At 48.9% G+C, this 24,713-nt stretch overlaps 1 protein-coding gene across 3 annotated transcripts in view; it reads left to right on the plus strand.

Annotated features, from left to right (window-relative positions):
* Window positions 1-476: 476 nt before the first annotated feature.
* The window catches only part of CACNB3 (calcium voltage-gated channel auxiliary subunit beta 3), a 42,041-nt gene continuing 17,804 nt past the window's right edge, over window positions 477-24,713 (plus strand). The window contains exons 1-3 of one of the 3 annotated variants that reach the window (XM_063119798.1): window positions 477-650; window positions 21,027-21,149; window positions 23,627-23,749. In XM_063119798.1, the coding sequence (XP_062975868.1) occupies window positions 612-650; window positions 21,027-21,149; window positions 23,627-23,749 (285 nt within the window). In that variant the 5' untranslated portion in view covers window positions 477-611. Of the gene's footprint in view, window positions 651-2,600; window positions 2,682-4,234; window positions 4,558-21,026; window positions 21,150-23,626; window positions 23,750-24,713 lie in introns of those variants that run through there. The other 2 variants (XM_063119797.1, XM_063119796.1) reach the window with 2 other exon arrangements.

Genomic DNA, 24,713 nt, shown 5'->3' on the forward strand with positions numbered 1-24,713 from the left:
CTCTTTCCTTGGGTTCACCAACTATCCATTTCTCTCAACCCATTGGCCCAGAAATGATTGCTCCACCATGCTGTGTCATCCCCCAGGAGAATCACGATCACAGAATCCCCTAAGTCGCAGGCCCACAATGATGGCTGAGAGCACGCCCGCTCAGTCCCACAAGAACTTAAGAGCTGATCAGTCCCAAGCTGACAGCACACACGAGCCTGTGGGCTGCTCAAAACGCCTTTTTGCACTGACTGAGGGCGAGCCGTTCCACAACGGTCTGCGAGCCAACTGGCTGGCTGAGCCTGGCGTGAAGAGGACGGTTCAGCCAACTGACCTTATGATGCACACCCGCTGCCCCACCAACGGCTGTGGGCCAATGGGATGCTCGTGGACAGTGCCACAAGACAACCGTGTGTGGGAGAACCTGGAGCGCTCGTACACCGTTGCACAATTTGCTCGTGCCCCTGAGCCTGCAGGCTGCTCGCTCCCCATCCCGTGAGAGTCCCTGTGGGCCGGGCTTCCCGTCTGCCCTGTGAGCTGGGCTGGGTTCATGAGGAAGGTAGGAGCGGGGGTGTTGAGGCACTCAGTGCCGCTACCACCGTCCGGCGAGGCAGACACGCTGCATGTCTCTCTCCAACTCCAGTGTCTTCCTGCTCAAGGAGGTAATGTGGCATCGTCTCCTGAGGAGGGTTGGAAAGCGAGGAGGAGTGGCTGGGTAGGGGTGGAGCAGCCCAGGGAGTGGGCCTGGGTGGACGGACTGAGACGTGCAGCATGGGGAAGTTAAGGCACCACAGTCCAGGTGGGCTGGGCTGCCAGGCAAGCTGGAGCTGTCAAGAAGAGTTAAAGTGCCAGGTAGGTGATGGCATTGGCCACGGTAGCTCATCGCCTGATCAGCAGCAAGGGGGTGGATGCGTTGTGCTTTGCTTTCCCTGCTAATTGCCCCCTTCCATTCCCACCCAACGCCCTGCAGTGCCCCCTGCTGGGTAAGCAACGCCTAAGGGGGACACTAGCTCCCCACTCCTCCAAGAACCTCAGCTGCACAGGCTCTATGGTCCCTCTTGGAGTAACTACCACGTCCTTCCTCCTCCACCAGCGCTCCAGCACTGCTACCTACTGCAGAGTTTACCCCGTAGGGCGAAGCAGGATGCTTCCCTCCTCACTGCTAGGATTATTGCCGCCTCCCTGAAGTGCCCCCTGCAGGGCTGGAACAACCAAGCTGATCTAGCCTTGCTGCAGCGCATGGCTGTTTCCACATGCCCGCTCTGCCTATCGCACTGGGCCAGGGTAGCAACAAAGACCATCTTCACTTTCTCCCCTAGGCCAAGTGCCTTGGTACTGCCCATATAGGGCTATGCTTCCCTGTTGGACTCATCTGTCCCACCCACCCTCAGCAGGAGAGCCAGGTGGCATAATTCAGCCCCACTCCTCCCACTCTTCTAATTCAGCTGCTCTTTCATATTGAAGTTGATATTCATTGATGCCAACACAGCCCCACCTGGGATTAGAACTAGGATCTGAATTATTATATATAAGTGGTGGGTTTTGTGTGTGTGTGTGTGTTTAAAGAAACCCACTTATAACAACTCCACACCAAGGGAAGTTGAACCTCAGTAATTCCGATTTCTCCAGCAGGGGGCACTATAAGAAGCTGGGGGTAAAACTGATGAGTGGGTGCAGCCAGCCTGAAATTGCAGCAAAGAAAATGTGGCAGTAGCAGTGTAAGGGCGTGGGTAAAGAAGGGTTGGAAGAACACGGGAGAGGCAGAGAGAGAAAAAGAAGAGATGTTAGGGCTGGATTATCTGAATGCAATCCTCTGACTGATCAGAAACCCCCCCCCCCCCAATTCTTGTTGTGTACAGACTCTCATTGGAAATACACTCTGCACTAGCTCTGGAGTCCTTTCAACTATTCACACTCTATTCCAGGGATGAGCCCCGGCCTGGATAAGAGATGTTGGGGCTGGCTGAGCTCCGGTGAGCCGAGGCACAAACGAAACCCTGGGAAAGGGTGGGAGGAGGGGCGGGTGAGCGGCTTTCGCCCCCCCCCCCCAATCTTCCCCCACCCCACCCCCTTAGTTTTGCTAGATGAGCATCTGGGAGATTTTCGAGAGGGAGGGCGGGAGCTGGGTCGTCCGCTGCAGCTTCTCTCTCTCATTCCCAACATCAGAACCCCCCCCCCCCTTCAGAGGATCAGAGATGAGGAGGGGGGAGGAGATGGCTGGAAATCGGTGGCGGAGAGCGGGGAGGTGAGGAGGACGCCAGCCGCTGTTGCCGCTGGAGGAGGCTCGCTTTGCTGGGCGCATCTCTCCCCCCCCCCGTCCCTCCCTCTCGCCCTAATGTGATTATATAGCGCCTGGCACGTCCCCGAGTCCATTATCGGAACGGCGCGTCGCGGGAGGAGGGGAGGCGAGCACGGGAGAGGAGAGGGACACGCGGCGGCGCGCACAGCGATCGTCGGGAGGAGGAGGAGGAGGAGGAGAGAGAGAGCCGGAGAAGGCAGCGCTTGGAAGGCGCTTGGAAGCGGCGCGGCGCGGCGCGGCGGGGAAAGCAGCGAGGGGCGGGGGGCGCCTCCCTCCCTCCCGCCTTCCTTCCTTCTCAGCTGGCACCGCACCCCGGGCCCCGCCGGCCGGCCGGCTCCCTCCCCGCCCGTCTATGTCTTTTTCTGACTCCAGCGCAACCTTCCTGCTCAACGAGGTAACTTAACAGGCACCGCGCAGCCGCCGCCTCCCACCACGCCGATCTCAGCCCCCCTTCGCTTGCCTTCCCCGCCCCATTCTTCCTTCCTTCCCTTCCTTCCTTCCTTCTCTCCCCGCCCCCCCTCTCCCCGCCACTCCCCACCCGTGCCAGGCGCGGTCTCCTTCTTACCCCTCTTTCGCCCTCTATTACCCACTCGCCAGGGTTGCAACTGTTGGCGGATCCAAAGACTCTGGGAGGCGGCGGCGGAGCGGGCGGAGGAAGATGGGGAGGGGGAGAATCGGGCATCTTTGCATCTCTCCGTCCCGCCCCCACCCAATCCCGCGTATTCTGGTTGTATTTTCTAGATCCGGGGGCTCGGGTCGACTTTGGAGGGGGCGTTAGGAAAAGGCGAGGTAGATACTCCTCTTTGGCAAGGTCTGGTGTAAAAATAATAATAATAAAGAAGGCTCAGAATCGGGGTGGAATCACCGGGCATCTTCCCAACTTTAGAGGGGAGAGGGGAGATGGTGCGGCTGGCGGGGGATGGGGGCTGAGCTAGCGCCAGCAGCAGCTCTGGCATCGAGCGGAGAGCGGCATATGGAGACGGCGCTTGGGGGAACCGCAGGGGGGGAATCCCCATCTGGCCCCATTTCCTGCAAAGCCATTTCTCCTTCCTCCCCCCACCCCACCCCACCCCACCCCCACGCTGCCTGCCGCCCCTGCCCACCTTGTTTAGGAGACCCGTCCAGATCGGCAGGCGGCACCTGTCCCGAGGTGGGTGAGGGCAAGTTAGGGACAGGTGGGGGGTGATGTTGGAGCTGGCGAGCCCGAGCTGGCAAAGGGGAGCGTGGAGCCGGAGGCGGCAGCAAAGGTGGCTGGGAGAGGGGCTGGATGAAGGGTTCTCTGGGAGGATGCCGCTCAGGGTTGTCTGGGGTGGAATGGAAGGCGCTCGATTGGCACTGAGGACTAGTGAAGTGATGTGCCTGCTGTTAGGGCAGTTGGTGCTAGGATAAAAGCGAGGGCTTAGGAAACTGGGGGTGGTGTGTCGTGGGGACAGTGGCCTGGACTTCGCCGTGTCTTCCTCTGCCAGTCCCTCCCCTTCCCACATTCCTTTGCTTGCCTGGTATTGTTGCCTCCCCCTGTCTGACCCGTGCTGGTCCAGCAGGCCGGAGCCCAGCAAGGAGCCTTCGCTGCCCTCCTACACCCACTGGTTGGGGGTATCTAGCAGGCACCTTTCCCGCCTCCCCCTGGGGGTGGATCGTCTTGAAGTCCCTCATTTGGGGGCAGAATGAGGGGCAAAGGCTGCTGCCCTCTGGGAATGTACTTATACCCACCCCCACCCCACCCCGAGCCCCATCCAATGGGACTGCCCTACTGTTCCGAGTGCCCTCTTGATGGCTGGGTCTTCTTCCATCTCTCGCCATCCTTTTGTTTCCCTTCTGCTGATCTGCGCCACGCCCATTGCCCCCCCACCCCTTCCGTGTTGCCCCCACCCCACTCGCCCCAAAGCAGGTGCGGAGGGATCCGGACAGTCCAGGAGCTGTTGCTTGCCTTGCCTGCTTCGCCTTCCCCCTTCCCTCCCCCCTTGCCTGTCTCTGTGCCTGCCCCCCAGGGGAGGGCTGTGGGTGGGCGCTATTGTCTTTGCCGTCGCTGCTGAGCTCAGAGCCAGAGCATTCCGGGTGGGGAGCCTGACAGAGAGGGCTGAGCAGCCTTGCCGTCGTGTGCCATCTGCTCCCCCCCAACCCAGCTGGGGCAGGGGGCAAAGCGCTGGACACCTCTCCGGTGGGAAAGGCTGCCCCCTGTCTCCCCTCCTCTGCCCTGGTTCCTGGACGACCCTTTCCCCACCCCCATGTATGAGGACTCCTATCTCCATGGATTCGAAGACTCCGAGGTGGTGAGTCGACAGGCTGGCTGGGAGAAGGGGCTATTTTTAACACGGGAGCCGCCCACCTTCCAAGGAACCCGGCATCAGCCCTGGGGTGGGTGGTGGAGTGAGTCCTGGGGCTGTTGAGTGAGGATGTTAGAAAGTTGGGGCAGAGGAAACTGGGGGGATTCTGATTGGGGGGTGGCGTAGGGGAATGGTGGGGTAAGTGACTGTTCCCAGCACAATTGCAGGTGGCCCAAAGTGGCTGCGTTAGCAGGCATCTTTGATGGAGGAGCAAGAAGTTAAGGGTGGTGGTGGTAAAAGAGTTGCTTTCCTTGGCTTCTGTACGGATTTGGGGGTGGGTTGTTGATAATTAGGGACTTGAATTAGGGACCCCTAGGAGAGGAGGAGGCTGGCTTTGGGTAGAGTTTTTTTTTTTATGCTGACTAGATAGAGGGGTGCCCTTCTGGCCCCCTAAGGAAGTGAGGGGCTTTCCTCTAATAGCTCCCTCTGCTGGCTGGTGAGTCTAAGGCACACAGGGTGGTCCATTGAGTATGGTGGAGGGCATTGAATAGACCCTGACATGTTCCCAATCCCACAGAGTAGCTGTTGCTTGTGAAAGGTGTGCTTTGTGCTTCCTCAGAGCCAGGAGCAGTGGGGATAGTGCAAACTTAGGGTTGGTTCCAGACTTAGTCATACTTAAAGAGTAGAGCCATTGAAATCATTGGGACTTCAGTGAGCCATGCTACTTAGAACAGTCCCATTGGAATCAATGGGACTTAAGTGAGCCATGCTACATAGGAAAGACCCATTGGAATCAATGGGACTTAAGTGAACTATGCTACTTAGAACAATCCCATTGGAATCAATGGGACTTAAGTGAGCCATGCTACATAGGAAAGACCCATTGAAATCAATGGGACGTAAGTGAGCTGTGCTACATAGGAAAGACCCATTGAAATCAATGGGACTTAAGTGAGCCGTGCTACTTAGAACAGTCCCATTGGAATCAATGGGACTTATATGAGCCATGCTACTTAAAACAGTCCCATTGGAATCAATGGCTTAAGTGAGCCATGCTACATAGGAAAGACCCATTGGAATCAAAGTGAGCCATGCTATTTGGAACAGACCCATTGGAATCAATGGGACTTAAGTGAGCCATGTTACTTAGGAAAGACCCCTTGGAATCAACGGGACTTAAGTGATCCATGACTAACTCAAGTTCCATTGATTCTAATGTCTCTACTCTAAGTAGCAAGACTAAATCTAGAACCAGCCCTCAGTCTGTGTATATGGGCATCCCAGTTGAGCTTGCCTTTCGGAGGCAGATCATTGGCTGGATGTCCTACACAGTTTGGGGAAGGGGTGCGGGAAGTGTCAGTCTCCCTCGAAGAGGGAACTCAAAAATAGCTCCATTTGAAAGAAGAGGTGGCGTCTCTTTTATCAAGCCCTTCGAGCTCCAAAGGGGAGCTGCAGAAATCCTAGATGGGACTTTGTAGGGCTTTGACTGGACAAGGAATTATTAAGAGGCTCTCGGAGAAGCCAAGGGAAGGGACGGGGGCACCTAGATGGCTGGCTGGGGAAATCTCCACCCATAAGGTCTGGAGTGAACCTCTTTGTCCTTAGGAGCCCATGCAGGGGCTGGCAGGCTCCCTGCATGTCTCCGGAACAGTTCTTTTTATGCCCAGACCTGGTACTTCCTGCCCACCTGGTTGGGGTCAGGCCTCCACGGCGGGCACAGCGGGCACAGCTGCTCCGCTTTGAAATGGGTGGGCGGGTGCCAGCAGGAGGAGGCAGATGATCAGATGACACGATGGAACTGGGCTGAGGGGGGGAGGTCTGTGGCATTTCCCAGAGTGTCTGCCTGAGCTGGGTATTGGGGGTGGGGGAGAGACACCCTGCATGCTGTAAGTGTGAGTTGTTTCCTTCTTTTCCCCCACACTCCATTTCTAGCACCTCTTACCTAAGCCATAAACACTTTTTAAAAGACTGTTGCAAGGAAGGGTTTGTTTCTTTTCTCAGTGTCTATTGATCCCGCCCCCAACACACACACACACACACACACACACACACACACACACACACACACCCCATGTGCAGGGAGAGGGAGGGAGAGAAGGAAGGGGCAGAACTGGAACAGATGGCACAGGAGCTAGAGGCACTTGGGGGTCATCCCCCTATCATTCTCTACCCCAGCCTTCCCCAACCTGGTGCACCCCAGATGCATTTGACTATAACTCCCATAATCCCCAACCGACATTGGGGAAGGCTGTTCTGTCCCATGATTGGGGGAAATATCCCAGATTCCTAAGTGCTCGTATCAGGTTTCCTTTGAAATCCTGGCACCTGGAATCTTCTTCTACCATCTACAATTTTGTTTTAATTTATATTCATTCCTAACATTGATATTCTGCCTCTTCCTCTAAGAAGCCCAAGGTGGCTGTCATGGTCCTCCTCCCTACCCATTTTCATAGCCCAACCCTGCAAGGGAGAGAGATGACAGGCTGAAGGTCACCCAGGATGCTTCAGGGATGCCTCAGGCTTTGTGTCTGGGTCTCCCCAATCCTAAACTGACACAGCCTTCCCCAAACTGGTGTCTTCCACATGCTTTGGACCTCAACTCTCATTAGCTCTAGACAATGGCCAGGAATGCTGGGAATTGTAGTCCAAAACTTCTGGGGTTAGATCCAGATCCTTGGTTCCACCATTCGAAAGACAACACTTTTTATTTATTTATTGCATTTCTGTACCGCCCAATAGCTGAAGCTCTCTGGGCAGTTCACAAAAATTATAACCATGAAGTACAATGTACACTTGTAGACTGGGACTTCCACATCCTCTCCCCTCCCACTGTAACCCCCTGCACCCCCTCCAAATCTGCTCCGGGATGTTGGGGGAGCCTCCAGAACATATTTGGATGGTATCTGGGGAAGGGGGCTGCAGCGGGGAGGGGAGTTCCAGTGGTGCCCTTCTGCTGGAGGAACGAAGGGTCTGGATCCAATCCCTGGAAGGCACCACTGCACTACGCTGCACATGCTGGCTCTGGCTGTGCAGCTTTTTTGGGGAGGAACCAAGATCCAGGGAAAATGGCCAGGAATGACCTTCATGCTGAACTGGAGTCGGGACTGGGGAGAGGTGGAACAGGGATCCAAAAAAAATGGCCATCCTTGGTCTTTGGGTAGTTCTGAATTAACCTGTTGTAATGGTAAGGCAAATAAACTGGTAGAGGAGCAGAGGATGGGTCAGTTGCTTATTTCTGGATGATGATGATGATGATGATGATGATGATGATGATGATGATATTGATATTTATCTGTACACCGCCCTGAAATCCTAGTGATATAGGGTGGGATACAAATGTTTTAAATAAATAAATAATATTGCCCAGCCTGGGGCTCTCCAGATGTGCCATCATCCCTAGACAACATGGCCATACAAACTGGGAGTGGCCATTGTCCATGCAGTTTGGGGAAGATGGTTGTTGCAGTCCAACACATCTAGACGTTGGAGAAGGCTGCCCTGCCGTATGTTGTCTCCATGGAACTCTTCCTCCTCCTCCTCCTCCTCCTCCTCCTCCTCCTCCTCCTCCTCCTTTTGAAATGCATGGCCCTGCATCCACAGTTCTCTTGCCCATACAGAAGCGCTCAGGAAACACTGCATCCCATGTCCGGCGGTTGCCTCCCCCTCCCCTTCAAATCAGGATAGGGCAAATGAGCTCTATCCTTCTCTCTGCCCCTTGTTGAGATCCACACACACACACCCCTCCTTTGCCTTCCCTTGGGTAGACAAGTGATTAATAGTTGCAATCCCTTCTCATATACAGCATCCTGTAAAATAAGGAGTCCCCCCTTTTTTGTGGGTGTTCCCCACCCCATCCAAAATGAGAGATGAGACCCAAAGGCAGCTTGGTCAAGCGGTGAAGCTTTTCACTCAGGAGAGGGGTGGGCGGGCTTGCTGCTCATCAACAGCTTGGATCTTTGGCCGAGATTCATTTTCCTCTCAGGGGGGCAGTACTTGCAGCTGTGGCAACATCAATCGGGCCAGAAAGAGCCTCTCTCTCTTCCATCACAGCGGAGGGGACAGTGAAAGGATTTTCCATGGGTGGCTCCAACTCCAGCGCTTTTTAGGCTCATCTCCTGGGTGCCTGCACATCAGGCACGCATATAGCAAGGAGGTCTCTCTCGGGCTTTCTTTGAGCATAGCATCCAACCAGGCTGTCTTAACCCTGGGGTATGTTTCAGGAAACAGGAAAGAGAGTGAGCGAGAGCAGACCTGGGCATGTGCAGAGTGCTTTTCTTTCACTACTGCATAGTCAAAGCAATCCCGATGTGTGTGATGTGACAGTAGGTGCTCCCAGGCCAGCAGGGCTTTTAGGGCAAAGGATATGACTTCTGACTGAGCTCTGGCACAATTCTTCTGTCGCCTCCTCCTTTTTTTAAAAAATGATGAAGCACAACATATCTCCCTCTTAGCTTCCTTTCAGTCCCCCCCTTCCCCCCCTTTTTCTTTTCAGGCCAACAGCCAGGTTTAGACATGAATACAGTGGAAGTTTATTGTATGCTGTATTTTGTTTCAAATTGTTCATTTCTTCCCTTTCCCAAAGCAATGGGAAGTTCAGAGATTAACTTTTTCTTTTGGAGGAACAGAGAGCACATTGGAAACTTAACAGTGTCTTGTTCATTTGTTACGGCACCTCTATGAGGGATAACTTTCCTTCACTGGTGGATCCTTCTTTACAAGTGTTTCCTAGGAAAAAGAATTACTGACAGGCCGTCACCAGTTAGGATGGACCGCTTGACATACTCTGCTCTGCTTGGGGAGTTTCTGAGCCACGTTGCCAAGGACAGACAACTGCCTTCAGCCCAGCCCTAGGGGAAAAAAAACAAGAAAGGTGTTTTGGACTTCTTCTCTCAAAGCCCAGAAATGCAGAAATTAATAACCCCCTTAAAAAACACACAACTAGAAACACAAGTGGTAGCTTTGTAAACAGTGGAGAAGAATTTCGTGAGAACTCTAATTTAAAACAACACTGCCAAATGTCACAATATAAAAAGGGTGTTTACTTAGGGAAAAAGGAGGGAGAAGCAAAGGAAACGCAATGATCATACTCACACACAGAATTCCAAAATAAACCAATAAGGTCAATCTAACTAATTAGTAAAATGTTACCTCCTTGAGTTGAAACTTGGGTTCCAGAGCTTATGCAGAGTTTATTGCAGAGCAGATGGTCTGAGAGAGAAAGAGAGAACATCTTGGCCCCCAATTAGATGGTATATGGATGGCTCTAGGCAGATTGGATTAACTTTTCTTTTATGGGCATCACAGTTCAGCAAAAGCCAGCCCCTTAGCAGAGACTGATTGCTGTTTTGTCCAATAATGTGATAGCCTCCATCTCTTATGTCAGAGGTCTAGCCAGCAAATCAGAAAGTTACCTACTGGCTGGACCCACCCTCTTAACAACTGTAAACTTTCATATCAAAACCCCAAGGTGGTTGAAACCAATCAACCTATTCTAAAAAAGAGCTTAAGGTTCAGATCTCATTTTGGAGGGCAAAAAGTCCAATAAGCTTACATAAGCCTATTCAGGTTGCCTGGCAGAGTAACCATTGACCAGATGCTCTAGGAGGCACTATTGAGCTACGTTCATATATTTGTTGCATTAGCATACTCCATTTATGCATGCACACTTTGAGCAGGCATTAGAGGGACACAGAAAAAGCACACAGGCCAACAGAGACATAAGTGCCAAGAGAAACATCTGCACACTAGAAATCCAAAAAGCATCCTGACCCAAAAGCTGTCCAAATAGGGCTGGCCTATGGGGTTTTGCTACCTAAGGGAAACTACAAATGTGCCCCCTCCCCAAGACGAGGTACAGAGTACCCAAGGTTTGCCAAGTTATTTTGGCACCAGAAGCAGAGAAACCCACAAGCACCTCTCCCTGACCCCAGCTGTAAAATACAACAAGGATAAAATAACTTGCAATTTGGTGTCTTTTTATGACATCCAAAATCAGCTGCCTGAGGCAGGTGCATCACTCTTCCTAATGCTAGCCCTAGCCTTGTGATATTTGGCTGTTCCGGCGCATGCCACTTGCCCATGTTTGACAAATTCATGGCAGTTATAGCTGAAATTCGGAGTGCAGTAGTGGTGGCCAGAGGAGTTGCTTAGCCCTTTCCCCACCAGCTGTTTTCTATTCAAAATCACAAAGGGGGGGAACCCAAGGAGAAAGGGTTAAGCGAATCCTTGCTCCTCCACTCCGAATTGCAGCTTCTCACAGCTGCTTCTCACTTAAAACAAAAGCAGCCACGAAATCTGCCAGGGCTTCGTTTGATCCCTTTGCACATAATGTGTGGTTTGCTGTCCCAGTTCTCGATGCACGGAGAACAGCAATTACAGTGCCTGTTATCCTATGAATGAAATGATGCTAACCAACCCCAACTGGGGCTTTGAATCAGAGGACATTTTGGCTCATCATATCTCATAGGCTTGAGACTGGGTACATGGATCACAATGCTGGGCTGTCCGTATGTCCCGATGTATACTGTAGGTGCTTCTGGACCGGGAGGGTGGTCTGGTCGCTAACAATTCACAGGCATTGTGCAGCTTTTTGCAGCATTTTCCTTCCCCAGTTTTTTCCTTGTAAGGGGGAAAAAATGGAAGAAGTACTTGGGAAACACAGGAGGGCTATAAATTGAAGACAACAGTGCCTGAACCCCCCAATCCACCCCCCATAAAATTCTTTGAATGAAGTTGGTTGATTTCCCAGTAAAAGCCTCATCTGGAAGAATCCAGTGTCAAGGCAGGTGTAGGTCCCAAGAAAAGGAGAAATGTAAGCAGGTCATAATTATCCTTTTTGCTAGTGGTGGCATCTGCTCACTTTGGACGTTTGGCTTTCTTTTGTTAAGTCTGAAAGGGTGCAATTACAGGTTTTGTTACTGCTGCCATGGCCAGCTTTTGTTAACCAGGTGATGCAAATTTGCAATGTGCTCCATTCGTCCATTTGATTCTGGAGCTCATCTATCTAATGCAGGGGTGGACAACTTGTGGCCTTCCAGATATTTTGGTCTATAGCTCCCATCTGCCCTAGCCAGCATAGCCAACGGTGAGGGCACATGGGAGCCAACACATCTGGAGGGCCAACACGTTGCCCACCCCAACATATCCCAATAGCATTTCTAGTTCCAATATGGCCTCCTTTATGCATCCTTGTTCTCACGTCTGGAGTCCCCAGCAGGCTCCATCCCCTCCTTGTCTTTGAACAGATTCTGCCCACTTCCCTTCTCTGGATCTTCAAACGTTTCCTGCTGTCCATCATTCCATGCCTCGTATTTGGAAACAGGTCCAACCACTTCCATTGCTGCTGCTACAAATATCTATCTATCTATCATCCCTCTATTTCCATTGTCTCCAAAACAGCACCACCCATGCACAAGAGGGAGGTATTGGCAGTCTTGGTGGAACCCCAAGGTTTACAGAAGTACAAAAAATCTTTAGGGGGAAAAAAACCCTAAGGTTGGGGAGAAATCCCCCAAATAGCCTAATGAGCACTGAGCATATTCCCCAACCGCAGAATGCTGACTGACTGTTGGCGGGGTGAATGGAAAAGCAGAGGGGGAGGGGGAATGGAGTGGCATGGCTGGAATCCTGAACAGCAATACTTCACACTGCAACATTTTGTTGCAGGTCCCACTGGTTACATTTCCATCCCACCTTTCTTCCATCATGGAACTCAAAGTGGCACACCTGAAGTTCCCAGGCAGTCTCCCATCCAGATCAAGACCTGCTTAGCTTCAGTAAAGTTTCTACAACATGTGCTTTTGTTTAGATGCCCTGAAATGTCTTGCCTAATCCTTCCTTATAGCATCAGAACTTCTGTTTCTCCATCATCTCCTTATGACAGTGAGCTGTAAAGTTATGAGTACCAGGCTGTGCCTAGGAAGAGGGAAGCTCCTTCCACTGGTTGATGCTCCAGATGTGAAGCTGTAGCCCCTTATCCCTTTTACAGTACTCCTCTCACATATCCTAGTAATAAAGCCAGCACCTTTCAAATCCCTACACTTTTTTTCTTTTTCTTTTGGGAGGGGACATGAAAGGACTTCACTTGAGCCAGGGTTTAAGTCCAAAACTTTTGGAATAGAAGAATATTGCCCTGACACATGTAATAATAAAGTGGGGCTGGGTTGGAGGGAGACACGGTGCAAGACATTCTCTCTTGTTTTAGACGGCAGGGTTAGTCATTCTTTACTAGTCAATCTGCCTTTAGAAACATAACAGAAGAATGACGACGATGACAATAATTTCCCTGGTAAATGGCAGTCCATCCTTTTTGTATTAAGAATGTTTGAATTTGAACTATATTGAGAAATAAAAACGCAATTATGTTGTACTGTTGCATGACATGCATTTGACAGTTGTAGTACTTTTAATAATAATAGTAATACTTGTCATCTGTATAGCACTTTTGAGTGCTCAATTTCCCCCCCCCCAACATATTATCTAGTTATAAGCCTTGCAACAGGTTTGTAACGTAGGCTGGGATTACTATCCCCACAGGCTGAAACTGAGAGGAAGCAGCTTCCCTAAGGCCCCCAACTGAGTTGAAGGCAGAAGCAAGATGCTAACTAGGGGGCTTTCCTGTTTCATGCTGTAGTCTTTTAGCCACTGAAGCAAACAGTGCAATTATATATCATTTGTATATAATATAAAAATTTAAAAACTTGACAAAATTTAAAAGGAGAGAAGAGCATATGCAAAGTGCCTTTCCTTCACCTCTGAAGAACCATAATCAAATCGCACACTCATTTGAAGTTATGTGGAAAGAAGCTTTAAGGAAGGCCTTTACGAAAATTAAATCTGGGATAATGGGAAGAGGGGGGATATGTTTCAACCCATTTTCAGTGGGATTCCCTTGGCTTTCACTGGCCCAATTGTCTCCTACCGCCACCACTTTATATACATTTTGTATCCTGTGTGCTGCAACCTTCCACTCATGGGCAGGGCTGGGGGGATGCTGTAAACTGGCTGCTGCTGTTCATGATGATGGAGAACCAGTGTGGGGTAGTGGCTAAGATGTTAGACTGTGAGTCAGGAGATCTGGGTTCTAGTCCCCACTCAGCCATGGAAACCCACTGAGTGACTTTGGGCCAGTCACAGCCTCTCAGCCCAACCTACCTCACAGGGTTGTTGTTGTGAGGATAACATGGAGAGGAGGAGGATTATGTATGCCGCCTTGGGTTCCTTGGAGGAAAAAAGGTGGGATATAAATGTAATAAATAAATTTGCATTGAACTATACATCATCCATCCCTAACCTGGTGCCCTCCAGATATTTGGACTACAACTACCAGCATTCCTTACCATTGACCATGCTGGCTGAGGCTAATTTATTTATTTATTTATTAAAACATTTATATCCCGCCCTATATCATTAAGATCTCAGAGCGGCGTACAGATAAAAACATACAGTATAAAACAATAAGTATGCACAGTTAAAAACAAATTAAACCATGATGGGAGCTGAAGCCCCAAATATCTGGAGGGCACCAAGTTGCAAGCTGAGCGTTTCTCGTCCTGCCGCGAGAGGGAGAAGCTCTCTCCCAGTGGGTGGAGTAGCACTGAGCTGCATTCGCCCGCTGTGCATATTCCTGGGGCCGAGGAGGAAAAAGCTTTCCTGCAGGCCGGCCTCGGCGCTGAAGCCGCTGCCCCTGGAGGCATAGACGCGCCTTTATCCCGTTTGCCCCCTTCTGAGGGCTCCTCGTTACCCCCGAGATGCCGTTCTCATCCCGGCCAGGGAAACGGAACGAGCCCCGTGCCTGGCTTCCCACGTGCCTCTCTTTCGCCAGATGGCCGCGCAGCAGCGGGCCGAGGCGGGAGGCGGATTGCTGCCGACTGTACACGTACGGACGCGTGTGGGGGACTAGTGCAGATGAACGCGTGGTCCCGTGTGCTGCCGCTGCTGCAGCAAGAAGCCTCGTATCCTCCCGCCTCCGCGGCTCCTACCCCAACCGTAGCTGGCGTTGAGGAGTGGAGGCTGGTGGCTCCGATTCCAACGGGGCTATGCATACGCTCTGGGTTGCAGCCAGAACTCTAAAGCACCTACCCAAGCTGCTGAACTCATCTTGGAGCCCCGGGTTCAGCATTTTGGAGAGCTCCTTAGCCTTTAGAGCTCTTGGCTGAAACCAGCCCCACTTGAAATCAGAGTCACCAGCCTCCACTGATCGGGTGTGTGGCGTTCATACAGGCCTGCCCTGGTGCTGCTGGCTCCCTCGCTGGCGCTGCCTAGGGTGACCATATGAAAAGGAGGACAGGGCTCCTGTATCTTTAACAATTGTATTGGAAAGGGAATTTCAGCAGGTGTCATTTGTATATATGGGGAACCCTGGTGAAATTTCCTCTTCACAACAGTTAAAGCTGCAGGTGCCTTGCCCTCTTTTAAATCTGGTCACTCTAGTGTAACTGTAATGAAGAGGGAATTTCACCAGGTTCTCCATATATATAAATGACACCAGCTGAACTTCCCTTTTCTATGCAACTGTTAAAGATACAGGAGCCCTGTCCTCCTTTTCATATGGTCACCCTAGTGTTGCCGTGGTGCTGGTGCTGTCTCCCATTGCTGCCCTCCCTCAAGAACAGCACACACACACCGCTGCCATCGCCGCCAGAGAGTGAGGGCAGCTCAGAAGTTGGCATTCACCCCTTTGCCGTGTCAGCACTGCCTTTTTGTACAAAGCCATTGGCGGTAGGAACTGAGGCGGGGCAAAGAAGATGGCTTCATGGGAGAGATAAACAGAAAAGCCCCCCCCCCCCTCCTCCCTGAACTGGTTTCAGTGACACCATAAGATTCATCCGTGACTGAAGGGTTCCCACGTGTGTTGTGGCGTCAAATAAGTACACATTTTTATTTCAAGGGAGAGGAAGTCATGTAAGGTAACCTTCTGGAAGCAATTGCCAGTTCGCACCCAAAATAGGTGCCTGCAATACCCTCCGCCGGCTGTGATGTTTCCCTGGGTTTTCAATTGTGACAATATAATAAATGGCAGAAGGAGAATAGTGAACCATCCCCTTCCTATTAAAAGTAATGTAGAAAGCAACCAGGGTTTTTAGAATTCAGGTGGGGGCAGGCATTCCTGCATTTTTAAGTTGTGCTGAAGGGAGAATGGGGGAGGTGGATTTCACCCATCATGGTAGAGCTACGCTGCCCCAGTCCCAACAGCTCTCCCTTCGCCCCGCTCGTGCTCTCCGCTCCTCTGATGCCATGCGTCTCGCCTGCCCAAGGACCTCCACTTCCCTTACTCGGCTTCGTCCTTTTTCTTCTGCTGCCCCTTACGCCTGGAACGCTCTTCCAGAACACTTGAGAACTACAAACTCAAGCACAGCTTTTAAAACTCAGCTAAAAACTTTTCTTTTCCCTATAGCTTTTAAATATTGAGTTTGTTCTGACTCTATACTGTTAGCTTCACCCTACCCGGTGCCTGTTTACACTTCCCTGTGCCTGTTTGCATTCTCCTTCCCTCCTTATTGTTTACTACAACTTTATTAGATTGTAAGCCTATGCGGCAGGGTCTTGCTATTTACTGTGTAATCTGTACAGCACCATGTACATTGATGGTGCTATATAAATAAATAATAATAATAATAATAATAATAATAATAATATATAATTATATATAGATCGCTCTGAGATCTTAATGATATAGGGCGGGATATAAATGTTTTAATAAATAAATAAATAAATTAGCCTCAGCCAGCATGGTCAATGGTAAGGAATGCTGGTAGTTGTAGTCCAAATATCTGGAGGGCACCAGGTTAGGGATGGATGATGTATAGTTCAATGCAAATTTATTTATTACATTTATATCCCACCTTTTTTCCTCCAAGGAACCCAAGGCGACATACATAATCCTCCTCCTCTCCATGTTATCCTCACAACAACAACCCTGTGAGGTAGGTTGGGCTGAGAGGCTGTGACTGGCCCAAAGTCACTCAGTGGGTTTCCATGGCTGAGTGGGGACTAGAACCCAGATCTCCTGACTCACAGTCTAACATCTTAGCCACTACCCCACACTGGTTCTCCATCATCATGAACAGCAGCAGCCAGTTTACAGCATCCCCCCAGCCCTGCCCATGAGTGGGGACTAGAACCTGGATCTCCCGGCTCCCAGTCCAACACCTTAACCACTACACCACCAGACTGCCTTCCCCAACATGGTGCCCACCAGATGCTTTGGACTACAACTCCTAGCATTCCTGACCATTGGCCATGCTGTTGGGTACTGACGTTCAAATCACCTTGGAGGACACCAGGTTTGGGAAAGCTGTATTTCAGGGCAGGGTCCTGCACAGGACCCTGCCCTGTATAATGAAGCAGAGGGCAGCAGCAGAAAATGGAGAGGAGTGTAATATAACCCTTCTGAGGTTCATGATGGAATTTTCTCATCGTCCTTTTAACTTTTTTTTTTTTAGAGTTGCCAACAAACATCCGTTCGTCAGAATATCTTTCCAGAACAGGCACCCGATTTACATCCCACCTGATAGGGCTGTTGTGAGGATTAGCGAGATAATATACATGAAGCACTTATTTAAAATGTGCTATAGAGGTTGTTGTGATTATTGTCATCGTCATAGCTAGGACTTAGGATGGCAACTCTAAACACTTTCCTGGTGACACCATTCTTGGTGCTAACAATCTCTGTCCCTATGGACTAACAGTCAGATGGTCAGTGATATTGACTGGATAGCCAGGGAAGGAACATAGCAAGCCGACTGGTCCATCTAGTTGACACTGACTGACAGCAGTGGCTTTCCAGGATTTCAGGTGGGAGTTTTTCCAGCCCTACCTGGAGATGCCAGGGATTGAACCTGGGACTTTGTGCATGCAAAGCAGGTGCTCTAACACCGCTGCTTACTTATTAACCCTCCCCTTTCCGGGTCACATCCCTGCCACTTCTTAATCAACCCTTAATCAAGCAAAAGTGATGCACATTGGGGCAAAAAAAAAACCCCAACTTCAAGTATCTGAGCTAGCGGTGACCAATCAAGAAAGAGATCTTGGGGTTGTGGTGGACAGGTGGATGAAAATATCAAACCAGTGTGCAGGTTTTGGAGGAGGAGGAGGAGAAGAAGAAGAAGAAGAAGAAGAAGAAGAAGAAGAAGAAGAACTCCATGTTAGGTGTAATTAGGAAAAGAATTGCAAATAAAACTGACAATATCATACTGCCCTTATATTAATATAGGGTGCGACTACACTTAAAATCCTGTTTGTAGAGCTGGAAAAAGTGCAGGAAAGGGCAACTAAAATGGTCAAGGGGCTGGAGCATCTCTCCTATGAGGGAAGGTTACAACACCTAGGATTCTTTAGTGTGGAAAAAGGGTAAGAGGAGACATGATAGAGATGTACAAAATTATGGAGAATGCGAATAGGAAGACATTTCTCCCTTCTCTCATAATACTAGAACCCGGGGTCATCCCATGAAGCTGATTGGTGGGAAATTTCAGACAGATGAAAGGAAGTACTTCTTGACACAGCACATAGTTAAACAATGAAATTTGCTACCACAAGATGTAGTGATGGCCACCAATCTGGATGGCTTTAGAAGGGGTTTAGCCAAATTCCTGGAGGAGAAGGCTATCAGTGTTTACCTCCAGTATTAGAGGCAGTAAGCCTATATACACCAGTTGCTGGGGAATATGGGCAGCTGAGTAGTGTTGCACTCGTATCCTGCTTGTTGTGTCCCTGGTCAACAGCTGGTCGGCCACTGTGTGAGCAAAGTGATAGACTAGATGGATCCTTCGTCTGATCCAGCAGGGCTCTTCTCAGGTTCTTAGCCCCCTCCCCCCACCTTTTTCTTCTTTGATTTCCTGTCTTGCTTAGATCGTAGATTATCTGGACAGGGTCTCACGCCACCCGTCATCGTTGGTTTAAACATACAGCACCAACCACATACATGGCACATTTCAGAATTTCATAAGCAAATATGAATTCCTACAAAGAATTTACAAACGAAAATCGAGAAAAGAGAAGGCAGTGCACACCGGGAATGAAGGGAGAGGGAAGGGTAGCAAGGAATGAAATGTGAGCAAATTCAGTTAACCTGTGTTCTTAAATGGATTACAGTTGGAAATGGGGACTTGCTGGTGGGCGAGAGTGGGGTTTGAGGAAGGAGCTGAAGAAAGTGGCAGGGGTATCTCTTGCACATTGCTAATGCTGAAAAATAATGGTATAAAATGCATTGAAGCTCTGGCAGAGGAGAGGTTGGTTGCTTGGCTGCAGAAATATGATTATAGGGAAATGGATAACAACAACAATACAATTTAGCATTTATACAGCACACTTCAAGTGTTCAAAGTGCTTCGCACAGATTATCTCAGTAATCCTTGCAACAACAGTCATATAGGGAAAGCCATTATTATTATCTTCACATTGCAGATGGTGGAGGGGGGCGGGCGGGGACTTATGCCACCTAGAATGAGTTTGTGCCTGAAAAGATGTCTTGAGAATGGGGACTCAACAGCTCTGTAGATTTGCCATCTATTTGCTGACCCTGTTCTCGTTCCTTTAAGAACAGTCCGACACACAGAAATGGAGAAGGAGATGCATTTCCTGGCATACATGGAAAAAGCTTCAGCTGCTAAATTTCTGTGCACCAGGTTGCTGTTTAAGATATAGGAGTAGGGCCGGTAAAAACAATGCAACACAGAGGCAATCCTGCAGCCACTATACTGTACTAGCAGCTATACAACAGGACTTAGTTTAACTTCATATGCTCCACCTGATCCTTATTTACCTGCCCCTATTTTCCCATTGGGGAGATCATAGAATTGTGGGGTTGGAAGAGACCACAAGGATCAATGTGCAGGAAAACCAATTAAACCATCCACGAGAGGTGGCTGTCCAGCCTCTTCTTAAAAACCTCCAGAGATGGAGAACCCACAACCTCTATAGGTAGATTGTTCCACTGCTGTACAGATCTTACCATCAGGAAGTTTTTCCTTATATTTAATCAAAATCTAAGTAGCTATAACTTATACCCATTATTTGGGGTCCTGATTTTTGTGGCAATGGAAAATAGTTCTTGACCATCTTCTCTGTGACACCCTTTTATGTACCTGAACACTGCTAACATGTCTCCCCTCAGTCTTCTTTTTTCCAGACTAAACACCGCATGTACCTTCAGCCTGTCCTCATAGGGCATCACCTCAAGTCCCTGTATCGTCCCCGTTGCCCTCCTCTGAATCTGGTCTAACCTGTCAATGTCCTTCTGGGAATCTGGGATGACTTTAAGAATGCTAGAATTACCACATGGTGCATTAGCTTCCTTTGCATCGCAGTGAATATTGCTGCGTCTGAGTTGCAGATATTCCATAATAGGAGTCATATCTCTAATATATAAACAAACTCACAACACACAGTTCAATATTGTGAAGGGGTTTTTAAATGGGAGATTTCTTTATGGATGCTTTAACACAGCTTCATTTGAACCCAGCCCAGTACAGGTTATTGCAGAGTTTCCCAACCTGGTGCCTGCCAGTGTGTTGAACTACAACTCCCAGCATTCCTGACCATTGGCCATGCTGGTTGGTGCTGATGGGAGTTGAACTCCAAAACATCTGGAGGGCAGCAGGGTTTGGGAAGGCTGATTATTACATTGTAAATATAAAGAAGAACCTTTAGCAATGTGAAATAAATAATATGTGGTGGTGGGGACCTTTTCACAGTGAACTTTAGTGTGAAGATAGGGATATTCTAAGTACAGAGGTGGTCTTCTTCTCATTCAGGAAATGTTGGAGAGTAAGCAATTTGAATTTTAAGCCTGTAATCTAATACCGTGGTTTATATACATCTGGATAAACATTAAGGTTAGGAGCAAGCTGCAAAAAAAATCAGATGTAATATCTCTGCAGTTGGTATTCTAAAGCAGGTAGCGTTTGCACAGTTGTCACCTGCAGCTAATGGGCCCTTGCTTTCGGGTACCAAATACCACAGGGTTTAACACTGAACAGTCCCCTGTCCCAATGGGAATTAGGGTTGTGGGTGACGCTTGCAAGACCCTGAGTCCAAAAGCACACAGTTGCAGGTTTTTTAACATTCAAGGTGAAAGGTTTCAAAGTCCATATTAACCCAACTCAAGTTCACACACAAAAATTGTGCAAGCTTTCAAGCTCTTTTCATCAGGCATGATCTTACAAAAAGCATCTCTGTAGCTGAGATTCCTCTCACCCTTCTTTCAGCTGCAATTCTGGAAACAAAAATTAATCCCAGAGGTTGGATAAGGCTCCATCACACGTAGACTGAACCCATTGAGATCAATTAAATTTAATGAGTAGTGTCTAACTGATCCTATTGATTTCAACGGATCTACTCGAAGTATGACTTAGTCTAGATTCCACCCCAGATAGCTGGCAAGAATCTTTTAAAGGCCTTCCTTGATCAGGATGTATCCTGATCTGCAGTCAGGAGGAATTCATTACCTCATTGAAGTTTTACCTTCACTTCAGGGCTCAGCTGATTCCTACACCAGCCGCCCTTCGTTGGACTCCGACGTGTCGCTCGAGGAGGAACGCGAGGGTGTGAAGCGCGAAGTGGAGAATCAGGCCCAGCAGCAACTTGAGAAAGCCAAGGTACCAGACTTGGAGGGTGCAGTTTTCACTCTGGAAGGGCAAGAAGAAGACAGTCTCCATTGAGGACTTTCCCCTTTGAAACAACTTGACTTGGTCCTCAGGAACCTTAATCAGGGTCTGGCTTTAAAAAAGTATTGTAAGGAGACAAAGCTATTTATTGTATTATTTATAGCAAAGAAATTTTATGTCTATCATATACAAAATACTGATTTCAAGGTACAGGCTTATGTAGCCAAAAGTAAGGTGACCATATGGAAAGGAGGACGGGGCTCCTGTATCTTTAACAGTTGTATAGAAAGGGGAATTTCAGCAGGTGTCATTTGTATGCATGCAGCACCTGGTGAAATTCCCTCTTCATCACAACAGGTAAAGCTGCAGGAGCCCTGCCCTCTTTTGTATCTGGTCACTCTAGAGGGCAGGGCTCCTGCAGCTTTAACTTCTGTGATGAAGAGGGAATTTCACCAGGTGCTGAATGCATACAAATGACACCCACTGAAACTCCCCTTTCTATACAACTGTTAAAGATACAGGAGCCCTGTCCTCTTTTCCATATGGTCACCCTAGCCAAAAGGACACCATCTACACACAAGATGGAAGTATCATCAGGTTAGCGGGAACCCTGAGGTTTGCAGAAGTACAAACAATGTTTAAGAAGAAGAAAACATTTAGAAGGTAAACAAACAGCTAAATGAGGACTGAGCATGCTCAGTGCGCACAGAATGACGACATACCGAAGCCTTATTCAGGCATTATGATCAACGGTGAAACTCTCCATGTGACCTGAGATGGGCCATGCTGAGTATTCCCCACCCCCTGACACAACAACTGTATGTGCAAAGGCCTTCCAGTTGTAGGTTTGGATTAGGGTGGCCATATGAAAAGGAGGACAGGGCTCCTGTATCTTTAACAGTTGCATAGAAAAGGGAAGTTCAGCAGGCGTCATTTGTATATATGGAGAACCTGGTGAAATTTCCTCTTCCTAACAGTTAAAGCTGCAGGAGCCCTGCCCTCTTTTAAATCTGGTCACTCTAGTATAGCTCCTGCACTTTAACTGTGGTGATGAAGAAGAAATTTCACCAGGTTCCCCATATATACAAATGACACCTGCTGAAATTCCCTTTTCTATGCAACTGTTAAAGATACAGGAGCCCTGTCCTCCTTTTCATATGGTCACCCTAGTTTGGATGCCTATGGGTAGGGCTATGTTATGACATGTTGCCAGGGGATGCGGCTACTCAGTTAAAGGGAGGGCATCTCAGCCCTTCTGGTGAGTTTCACCCCTTATCATAACACCTGAATAGGGCTTAACACAATTGTAGAGTGGGGACAACGATGACAGAAAACCTAGATGGAATGGAGTGGCTGGAATCCTGAACTCCACATTACAGTATTTTGTTACAGATTCTACCTTTCATTGCTGTCTTCTGTGTTCTGGAAAGGACTATTTTCAATATGCCTCATTGGGCATCTTTCAGGATAATGGTACGTCAATCTCCTGCCCTAAATGATGAACTCAAAATGTTCCAAAATAATGTGCTCTGTGCATATGACGCCAATACTGCTAGATGATGCCATCTGTGAGGCAGGTGGATTGTTTTTCAGACGCTTATTGGATGGGGCCACATGTTCTGGATTCTGGGGAAGGCAATGATGTTGGCCTTCCACTCATTGGTTTCCATGGTTGCAGCCTCTTCTCCCATCTCTGTATTTTAATCTATTCAAAATGTGAATGGCCATTCAGCAATGAACAAAGGAGAACAGGCTACAATTAGATGTGGCACGCAGCACACCAGTGGCTACCACGCATGGTCTGCGGTCATAGCTTAAGAGAGCCAAACTAGGTTTTTTTACATGGTAGACAGAGGTCACACGCTGCTCTTTCGTTTGCTTGATTTTTGTGTGTTTTTGTTTTAATTGACTGAAAAGCAGCAGAAAGATGGGTTCTTAACCCTTTCTCCTCCCATCATTTTTCAGGTCAAAATTCCCCTTGCTGTTTTTTCACCTCTTAAATGTGACATATAACTTGGCCTTGAGAACCCCTCATCTTTGTAACCCCGTACTGCATTACTTATGACCTGTGTGTAATATAGTGACTCACAGTGAAATTCTATGTGAGGGGAGAAGGAGGGGGTTACAATGCCATTGGGATGGGTGGAGGTGGGGTGGGAGGGAGAGGAGGGGTTAGGGAGTGGCCCATTATGGTAGAGGATTGCCCTTGATCTGGATCTTGCTACAGTCATGAACTCATTAGGTGTCCAGAGACAAGACACACACACACCTGATCTGGAATGCATGTATAATAAAAGTGATCTACCTTACAGGGCTGTTGTAAGGAATATCTTAGAAGTGCTTTAAGCTGCCAGGCATGATGATGATGATGATGGATGATTGATCCAATGTGTTTACTCTGGGACGGGATGTGCCAATGTCATAGCTGACCTTGCACTGACAACCCCGAAATTTCTTTCTCCCTTCAGCACAAGCCAGTCGCATTTGCCGTTCGAACCAATGTCAGCTACTGTGGTGCATTGGATGAGGAATGCCCTGTGCAGGAAGCTGCCATCAACTTTGAAGCCAAAGACTTCTTGCACATCAAAGAGGTGAGGCGCTGCTGGAACTGGGGACTGTGAAAGCACTTTGCATTTCTGTTACTTCTGTTTACGGTGCGGCGGAGAGCAGGGAGATTACAGTGATATTGGTGTGTGTGGTTGGTGTGGGAGGCAGGGAGAGGGTAGGGAGTAGGACATTGTGGTGGATGAAATAATGATTTAGGGTGCAATTCTATGCATTTTTAGAAAAAGTCCTACAGCTCCCAGCATACCTGGCTGGAGGATGCTAGGAGTTGTAGGATTTTAAGGCTGCACAGGAAGTCTGTGGCAGAATCAGGAAAGGTGCAGTGGCCCATTCTATGTAAACCTTGCAGTAGTTGCTTGTTCCCTACTGGAATTCCCCCACTCACCCCGGCTAATCATTCATAGGGCCTTTAGGCATATATGGTTTGGAATTCCCTTTTCCCAGAGACTTGCCAAAGACTGGGTGACTTCCAGAAGTGGTATCCAACTTTTAAAATTTAAATTGGTTTTTGAGTATGGGGTAGGGTAAGAAGGGGTTAATGAACATAATTAAATTTCCATTCCCCCCCCCCCCAAAAAAAGTTCATTGAAACATTTTTGCTGGGCTGTGCCCACTTGCCTCAAGATCTCACCCCCGTCCCATGACCCCCAAACCAGCAAACGTAGAGGAAAAAGTAGAGAAGGATGGGAGAAGCCACAAGAAGGAAGGGACAGGGCGAGGAGATGGGGAAGAGAAGATGAGAGAAGACACAAGAGATCTCTAGAAAAGGGGGTTGGGTGGAATGAGGATTTTAAAAGTTCTGAAGCTCGGAGGATGGCAAAAAGGGAGAGGGCCTTTTCAGTGGTGGCCCCCCAATTAGGGAATGATCTCTCCAATGAGGCTTGCCTGGCGCCAACATTGTTATCTTTTCAGCGCCAGGTCAAGACCTTTCTCTTCTCCCAGGCATTTAACAGCATTTAACAACATATGCTAAGTTTGTTTGTTTTTTAA

The sequence above is a fragment of the Elgaria multicarinata genome, chromosome 3, assembly GCF_023053635.1.
Source record: "Elgaria multicarinata webbii isolate HBS135686 ecotype San Diego chromosome 3, rElgMul1.1.pri, whole genome shotgun sequence".
Classification (NCBI taxonomy): Eukaryota; Metazoa; Chordata; class Lepidosauria; order Squamata; family Anguidae; genus Elgaria; species Elgaria multicarinata.